Genomic DNA, 9,177 nt, shown 5'->3' on the forward strand with positions numbered 1-9,177 from the left:
GACCCGTCGGCTTCCAAACACCGGGACAGCACTGATAGCTTCATTGGGGTGGCCCGTGTGAAAAGTACAGCTGGGTGTCATCAGCGTACAGCTGGTACCTCACACCAAAGCCACTGATGATCTCACCCAGCGGCTTCATATAGATGTTGAACAGAAGGGCGAGAGATCCCCGCGGCACCCCACAAGTGAGGCGCGGGGTCGACCTCTGCCCCCCGTCAACACCGTCTGCGACCGGTCGGAGAGATAGGAGGAGAACCACCGATAAACGGTGCCTCCCACTCCCAACCCCCCCAACCGGCGCAGCAGGATACCATGGTCGATGGTATCAAAAGCCGCTGAGAGGTCTAATAGGACCAGGGCAGAGGAATAACCCCTATCCCTGGCCCTCCAGAGATCATCCACCAACGCGACCAAAGCCGTCTCAGTGCTGTAACGGGGTGGGAAGCCGGACTGGAACGGGCCCAGATAGACAGTTTCCTCCAGGTGCAGGGGAAACTGATATGCCACCATACTCTCTACAACCTTCGCCGCGAAGCGAAGGTTGGAGACCGGACGATAATTACCTAAAACAGCCGGGTCCAGGGAAGGCTTCTTGAGGAGGGGCCTCACCACCGCCTCTTTCAAGGCGGCCGGAAAGACTCCCTCCAACAAGGAAGCGCTCGTAATCCCCTGGAGCCAGCCTCGTGTCACCTCCTGAGTGGCCAGCACCAGCCAGGAGGGGCACGGGTCCAGTAAACACGTGGTGGCATTCAATCTACCCAGCAACCTGTCCATGTCCTCGGGAGTCACAGGGTCAAACTCATCCCACACAACATCACCAAGACCGCTCTCAGATACCTCGTCTGAATCGCCACAATTTTGGTCCAGACCGTCCCTAAGCTGAACGATTTTATCGTATAGATAACCGTTAAACTCCTCAGCCCGTCCCCGCAACGGGTCATCCCGCTCCCCCTGGTGAAGGAGGGAGCGGGTCACCCGAAACAGGGCAGCTGGGCGGTTATCTGCCGACGCAATGAGGGAGGAGGCGTGGGCGCCTCGCTTCCCTCAGTGCCACTAGGTAGGTCCTGGTATAGGATCTAACTAGTGTCCGATCAACCTCTGAGCGGCTGGACCTCCAGGAACTCTCTAGGCGTCTTCTCCGGCGTTTCATCCCCTCAGCTCCTCGGAGAACCAAGGGCGGTTGGGATCTGCGCGGGTCAGAGGCCGCAAAGGCACGACACGGTCTAAAGCCCCAGCCGCAGCCCGTTCCCAGGCTGCAGCTAGTTCCTCTGCCGTGCCGTGAGCCAGACCCTCAGGAAGTGGCCCAAGCTCCGTCCGAAACCTCTCTGGGTCCATCAGGCGCCTGGGGCGGTACCACCGTAATGGTTCCGTCTCCCTGCGGTGTTGGGTGGCGGTCAGAAAGTCCAGGCGAAGGAGAGTGATCTGACCATGACAAAGGTTCAATGACTATTTCCTTTAAGTCCAGATCTCTCAACCACTGACCAGAGACAAAAATCAGGTCAGTGTGCCTCCCCGATGTGAGTGGGGCCATCCACTACTTGAGTCAGGTCCAAGGCCGTCATGGAGGCCAAGAACTCCCGAGCTACCGTCGATGACGAGCTGGCAGATGGCAAGTTAAAGTCCCCCATGACTAAAAGTCTGGGGGTCTCCACTGCCACCCCGGCAAGCACCTCCAGGAGCTCGGGCAGGGCAGCTGTCACGCAGCAAGGAGCCAGGTACGCGACCAGCAAGCCCATCTGACATCTATGACCCCACCTCACAAAGAGGGATTCACACCCGGCAATCTGAGGTACAGTGGTCTCCCTCGGCTCTAGACTCTCTTTAATAGCAACCGCCACCCCTCCACCCCTACCCTGGGCCCTCGGCTGATGGAATGCACGGAAACCCGGTGGGCACATCTCGACCAGGGGCACACCCCCTTCAGTGCCCAACCAGGTCTCCGTAACGCCTATAATATCCGCGGCACCCCCCTGAATCAGATCATGTATTAGGGGGGCCTTATTGGCCACGGACCGTGCGTTGCATAACATCAGACGAAGGCCCAGGCTCTGAGGGTCTTGGCCATCCGGGGAACGGGAGAAGTCAGGGGGATCGGGGCACGCGATCGCCTGCAAACATCGAACGCGTGACCCCCTATGTCGATACGATCCCCCCCTTCCGCCATATCTGCCCCTCCCACTTACCGTGCAAATAGACTCACCCTCACACAAAGGAACACACTCCCCCCCCATAACCTCCGAACCCATTTGATAGTCGCCACGAGCATGCGCTGGAACTGGTTTCCCTCCCGACGGGCTACCCCCCTCACCCACCCTAACCCTCCACCCCACCCAACACTACCCTCCCCCTCCAACCCAGACCCGTCAGTTCCCACCTCCTTAAAAGTCCCATTAAAATTCCCTTAAAACCCTATTAAAATAATTAATTAAAATCCGCTGAGAGGTCTAATAGGACCAGGGCAGAGGAATAACCCCTATCCCTGGCCCTCCAGAGATCATCCACCAACGCGACCAAAGCCGCCTCAGTGCTGTAACCGGTCGGAAGCCGGACTGAACGGGTCCAGATAGACAGTTTCCTCCAGGTGCAGGGGAAACTGATATGCCACCATACTCTCTACAACCTTCGCCGCGAAGGTTGGAGACCGACGATAATTACCTAAAACAGCCGGGTCCAGGAAGGCTTCTTGAGGAGGGCCTCACCACCGCCTCTTTCAAGGCGGCCGGAAAGACTCCTCCAACAAGGAAGCGCCGTAATCCCTGGAGCCAGCCTCGTGTCACCTCCTGAGTGGCCAGCACCAGCCAGGAGGGGCACGGGTCCAGTAAACACGTGGTGGCATTCAATCTACCCAGCAACCTGTCCATGTCCTCGGAGTCACAGGGTCAAACTCATCCCACACAACATCACCAAGACCGCCTCAGATACCTCGTCTGAATCGCCATAATTTTGGTCCAGACCGTCCCTGAGCTGAACGATTTTATCGTATAGATAACCGTTAAACTCCTCAGCATCGCCCCTGCACGGGTCATCCCGCTCCCCTGGTGAAGGAGGGAGCGGGTCACCAAACAGGGCAGCTGGGCGGTTATCTGCCGGCGCAATGAGGGAGGAGGCGAGAACGCCCGCTTCCTCAGTGCCACTAGGTAGGTCCTGGTATAGGATCTAACTAGTGTCCGATCAGCCTCTGAACGGCTGGACCTCCAGGAACTCTCTAGGCGTCTTCTCCGGCGTTTCATCCCCCTCAGCTCCTCGGAGAACCAAGGAGCCGGTTGGGATCTGCGCCGGGTCAGAGGCCGCAAAGGCACGACACGGTCTAAAGCCCCAGCCGCAGCCCGCTCCCAGGCTGCAGCTAGTTCCTCTGCCGTGCCGTGAGCCAGACCCTCAGGAAGTGGCCCAAGCTCCGTCCGAAACCTCTCTGGGTCCATCAGGCGCCTGGGACGGTACCACCGTAATGGTTCCGTCTCCCTGCGGTGTTGGGTAGCGGTCAGAAAGTCCAGGCGAAGGAGAGAGTGATCTGACCATGACAAAGGTTCAATGACTATTTCCTTTAAGTCCAGATCTCTCAACCACTGACCAGAGACAAAAATCAGGTCCAGTGTGCCTCCCCCGATGTGAGTGGGGCCATCCACTACTTGAGTCAGGTCCAAGGCCGTCATGGAGGCCAGAACTCCCAAGCTACAGTCGATGACGAGCCGGCAGATGGCAAGTTAAAGTCCCCCATGACTAAAAGTCTGGGGGTCTCCACTGCCACCCCGGCAAGCACCTCCAGGAGCTCGGGCAGGGCAGCTGTCACGCAGCAAGGAGCCAGGTACGCGACCAGCAAGCCCATCTGACATCTATGACCCCACCTCACAAAGAGGATTCACACCCGCAATCTGAGGTACAGTGGTCTCCTCGGCTCTAGACTCTCTTTAATAGCAACCGCCACCCCTCCACCCCTACCCTGGGCCCTCGGCTGATGGAATGCACGGAAACCCGGTGGGCACATCTCGACCAGGGGCACACCCCCTTCAGTGCCCAACCAGGTCTCCGTAACGCCTATAATATCCGCGGCACCCCCCTGAATCAGATCATGTATTAGGGGGGCCTTATTGGCCACGGACCGTGCGTTGCATAACATCAGACGAAGGCCCAGGCTCTGAGGGTCTTGGCCATCCGGGGAACGGGAGAAGTCAGGGGGATCGGGGCACGCGATCGCCTGCAAACATCGAACGCGTGACCCCCTATGTCGATACGATCCCCCCCTTCCGCCATATCTGCCCCTCCCACTTACCGTGCAAATAGACTCACCCTCACACAAAGGAACACACTCCCCCCCCATAACCTCCGAACCCATTGATAGTCGCCACGAGCATGCGCTGGAACTGGTTTCCTCCCGACGGGCTACCCCTCACCCACCTAACCCTCCACCCCACCCAACACTACCTCCCTCCAACCCAGACCCGTCAGTTCCCACCTCCTTAAAAGTCCCATTAAAATTCCCTTAAAACCCTATTAAAATAATTAATTAAAATCCCTGAGTCTCCTATTTTGGCATGCCATCTCTCGGGGTTCCAAAACCCGTCCTCAAGATGGGCCCTCGATAATGTGGGGGCCAGACCCATGAGAGAGGGAGTCTCGAGGGCAAGAAGGTCAGCCGCTGTAAATGTCCGCATGATAAAAGTCCGCGAACAGACCCATCCTGGACCTGTCAAGATGGAAATTGACGCCAGTAGTTCCGAGTAGAGGACAGCCGGGATATAGGTCTTGGGCGGTAGATGAACAAACCGCCATGATTCAGTCAGAGCTCCAACCCTCATCTCCAGTCCCGAGGGGTGGTCTATGGGCTGGGGAGAGAGGATATAGTCCTACAATAGACAGGCTAGGATTGTCCAGGACAATCCTCAATTCCCCCTGTTGGGGACCAAAGGTCTTCAAAAGATCCCCTACCGACGAGGCATCTCTCTCCAAATCCGGGGGGGGGGCAAAGGATTCAAAAAAGCCCCCATAGACGGTCCATAGACGTCCTCTAGATGGTAGCGAGGGCGTCCCCTGGACCCGTGGACAACCTTCAAGATGACAAAGAAGGCGACCATCGGGCCTCTTCGTGGCCGCCAAGCCAGGCCTCCAGCTGGAATAGGCCACTCACCCGTCGGGTTTGCTGGGTCAAGCCACGGTTCGCCGGACCCAGTCAACCACCAACAGGCTAGGCCCTGGCCAAGCCGGTCCAGCCAGGCCGCCACCGCCGCCACCGCCACTTTAAGGCAGTTGCTTTTGTTTTGCTCTACTGCCACATCCCAACTTACCATCTTTCTGTCATTGGAAATGAAAACAGCATAAAATTCTTCTAAAGGGTATTGATTCTTGCTTCGGATATGTTCACAAAGTTTCCAGATATTTTCTTCACTATAGAGCAATAAAAACATGAGCTCACATATTTTCAAGTTTCTGTGCTTTTCTGGTACTAGAATCTTAATTTGTCAAGGTTATCCTGCATTTCCACATTTTATTCAATTCATTCTCTCTTCTACATAATTGTATAAATGGTCATAAATTACCTGGAATCAGGCTTTAATTCTGTCAGGGTATGTATACATTATGTATACCTATACCTTTTTACAAGAGATACCAAAAATGAAATTCCCATTAAGAAAAATAAATAGGACTTCAAACCTGGAGGAAAAGTGAAGGCTAGCTTTGAAGACATAACATCAATCTGATTAAATAGGTTTCTTGTTTTATACTACAATGACTAATTGTAATACGTTGTGTTATTCTAAGCCGGCACTGCATCTACCTATTCAAATGATCTAAGTGTCAGAGGTTACTGTAACAGCATTGCTAAAAAAGCATTAAGAGTTGTCAACCTAATCTTCCGTAGTTTCTTCTCTGGTAATATTGAACTGCAAACTAGGGCATACAAAACTTTTGCCAGACCAGTTCTTGAATACAGCTCATCTGTCTGAAACCTGCACTGCATATTGGACATTAATACAATCGAATGAGTCCAGAGATATTTCACAAGAAGAGTCCTCCACTCCTCTGCTCGCAACAAAATACCTTATGCCATCAGAGTCTAATTTTGGGCCTAGACAATTTCGAACTTCGCCTTCTTCGGTCTGACCTAAGCATAGTACATAAAATCATCTGCTACAATGTCCTACCAGCCAATGAATACTTCAGCTTCAACCAAAACAATTTATTTATTTATTTATTTATTTATTTAATTTATTTGTCAATCATAGATAACACGTAAAAGTATAAATATAATTTGGATACATGAAAAGAGTAAGTAAAAAAGGAATATTAGGACAAGGACGGTAGGCACGCGGGTGCATTTATGCACGCCCCTTACAGACCTCTTAGGAATGGGATGAGGTCAATAATACAATATTGACCTCACCCAATACAATACAAGAGCACACAATAGATACAAACTCAAGGTAAACTGATCCAAACTAGACTGCAGAAAATACGACTTCAGTAACGGAGTGGTCAACGCCTGGAATGCACTACCTGACTGTGGTTTCTTCCCCAAACTCCAAAAACTTTAACCTTAGACCAGGGGTCTCCAACCTTGGCAACTTTAAGACTTGTGGACTTCAACTCCCAGAGTTCCTCAGCCAGCAAAGCAAAGCTGGCTGAGGAATTCTGGGAGTTGGAGTCCAGAAGTCTGAAAGTTGCCAAGGTTGGAGACCCGTGCCTTAGACTGTACTGTTGACCTCACCCCATTCCTAAGAGGTCTGTAAGGGGCGTGCATAAGCGCACCAGCGTGCCTACTGTCCCTCTCCTAATGTCCCCTTTTATTCGTATCCTTTTCATGTATTTATAATTATGTTTACACTTGTATCTGTCATAAAATACATGCCTGACAAATAAATACAAATACAAATTTATCAGCACCTAATAAATCAAAACGTTCTTTCAGAAATGCTTCCGGATTATTTTGAGAGCTGGGGGAACTTTTGATAGACTGGCATCGGCTGCCCTGTTAGGATTTTCTGGAATTTATAATCGCTGGGTTTCATCACAGGGACAACCCTTTCTTACCAATAGCAGCTCGTATAGACGCAAACGGAGCGAGAAGAGACGACTGGGTCATAGCCGGCCGGGACAGCCTCCGCCTCCGCCATTGAAGCCCGACGTTGGCTGACCAAGGGAAAGGATTAAGAGGTTCATTTCCCGGAAAAAGCCTGAACAAGAAGCCGTTCATCTCTGGCAACGGAGGGCGGTTGAAGAAACATTGCTCCACGCGTGCGGTTCCGAACGTCCTGGGGGGACGCGTTACAAGGAACTCCTTCCCCCGGAAACGCGGCTGCATTGCAAGGCTGCTCGACCCAACCGAGGGGAGACCGAGCCAAAAGGAGACGAAGCAGTTAAGCGAGATCGTGGCAACTACAGTCTGTGTGTGCTTAAGAATTAGATTCTCTCCGTTTCGCCCTTAAAGGCGACGCCAAATCTTTTTTTTTTTTTAGGGCAAAGGCGAAGGCAGAAGCCGCAAATTAACAAAATGCTTTATAGTTTTAGAGTTAGTGTCAGTTAAACCAGGGGTCTCCAACCTTGACAACTTTAAGACTTGTGGACTTCAATTCTGGGAGTTGAAGTCCACAAGTCTTAAATTTGCCAAGGTTGGAGACCCCTGAGTTAAACTTATTAAAAAGAGAAGCAACCTGGAATTAAGGAGAAACTTCCTAACAGTGAGGACAATTAACCGGTGGCACAGCTTGCCTCCAGAAATTGTGAACGCTCCATCACTGGATGTTTTTAAGAAGAGTCTAGAGTAGACAGTCATTTATCTGAAATAGTATAGGATCTCCTGCTTGAGCCGGGGGCTGGACTAGAAGACCTCAAAGGTCCCTTCCAGCTCGCTCTGTCTATGGAGCCTGATTTCCCCACCCACTCCCCTTTTTCTGCAACATTGTTTAGAAGTGCTCATTGCAGTAAAGTTTATGTCTCACCAGTCATGTGTCCTGGCTAAAGTTATAAGCATAAACATCAGACCTCTAAATCCATTCCCTTCTAAGTGTACTGGAACTACAATTTGCAATCAATGGTTTTTAGGCTACTTAAAAGTCTGGAAGTTGTCCCTCAGACACATAAAGGATAATAAGGCGGAGATGTTTATTTTACACTTGCCTAGGAATAAAGCCTCAGAAATACTTCTGAGTAGCATTTTGTACTGTTGGAAGAAATGTCCATCTGAGTTCAGTTCCAAGTGGGGAGAAAGACACTGGAAACATGCTTGGAAAGATGGTTTAATGGTGGACAGAATCACAGACGGGTGGGTGCTAACTTCATATACTTCCTACAAAGTACAGCCAAGAAAACAAACCTAACAAACTTGTTGAACAGTTCAGCCAGTCTGGAGGCACAAATGACCAGGCTCCAATTATCTTTCTTGGGATACATTATGCCAAGATCCAGCTCTCTGGAAACAGATCTAAAGAAGAGAGTGAGATCCGTTGCTTTTTCATGCTTGCCAGCTTTTATCTCTATGTTTTATGGGTTTTATAATAATTTGATTGTTAGCCACCCATAGTTGTTGAAAGTTGTATGACATACTGGTAGTTTAATAATTCATTACCACCTTGGAAAATAAAATGGAAAAGGGCTTTTAATTTTCAGGAGAACCTAAAAAGATAAATGTGTAAAATACAACCCCAAATAAATATTTGCACTAAATATTAGTGCATCATGTAAATAAGCCATGTAATTCCACCTTTTAAATATTACTTATTTACTTTATTTTAATTTATTTTTATTTGTCACAGCAGTATATATAAGCATAGGCATGAAAATAACTATATAATATATAAGCATATATATGAGCATAAGTATGTAATAACTATATTAATTCGATATAATGAAAGGAAACAATAGGACAGGAACAGTAGGCACATTTGTGCACTTATGCACACCCCTTAAGGCTTATAGACCTCTTAGGAATGGGGTGAGGTCAATAGTAGAGAGTTTTTGGTTAAAGTTTTGGGGATTTTGAGAAGAGACCACAGAGTCAGGTAGTGTGTTCCAAGCACTAATCACTCTGTTACCGAAGTCATATTTTCTGCAGTCAAGATTGAAATGGTTAACATTGAGTTTAAATCTATTGTTTGCTCTTGTATTGTTATGATTGAAGCTGAAATAGTCTTCAACAGGAAGGACATTGCAATAGATGATTCTATGAGTTAAACACAGGTCTTGGCG

The 9,177-nt window shown here is 50.1% G+C and overlaps 1 protein-coding gene across 5 annotated transcripts in view; it reads right to left on the minus strand.

Annotated features, from left to right (window-relative positions):
- Positions 1-7,276, minus strand: part of NTAQ1 (N-terminal glutamine amidase 1) — a 39,933-nt gene extending 32,657 nt beyond the window's left edge. For all 5 annotated transcript variants that reach the window (XM_058175994.1, XM_058175993.1, XM_058175992.1 and 2 more), the window contains exons 1-2: positions 7,024-7,276; positions 5,280-5,379 (exon numbers count right to left, since the gene is read on the minus strand). In XM_058175994.1, the coding sequence (XP_058031977.1) occupies positions 5,280-5,379; positions 7,024-7,106 (183 nt within the window). In that variant the 5' untranslated portion in view covers positions 7,107-7,276. The remainder of the gene's footprint in view (positions 1-5,279; positions 5,380-7,023) is intronic.
- Between the last annotated feature and the right edge of the window lie 1,901 nt (positions 7,277-9,177).

The sequence above is a fragment of the Ahaetulla prasina genome, chromosome 3 (genome assembly GCF_028640845.1).
Source record: "Ahaetulla prasina isolate Xishuangbanna chromosome 3, ASM2864084v1, whole genome shotgun sequence".
Lineage (NCBI taxonomy): Eukaryota > Metazoa > Chordata > Lepidosauria > Squamata > Colubridae > Ahaetulla > Ahaetulla prasina.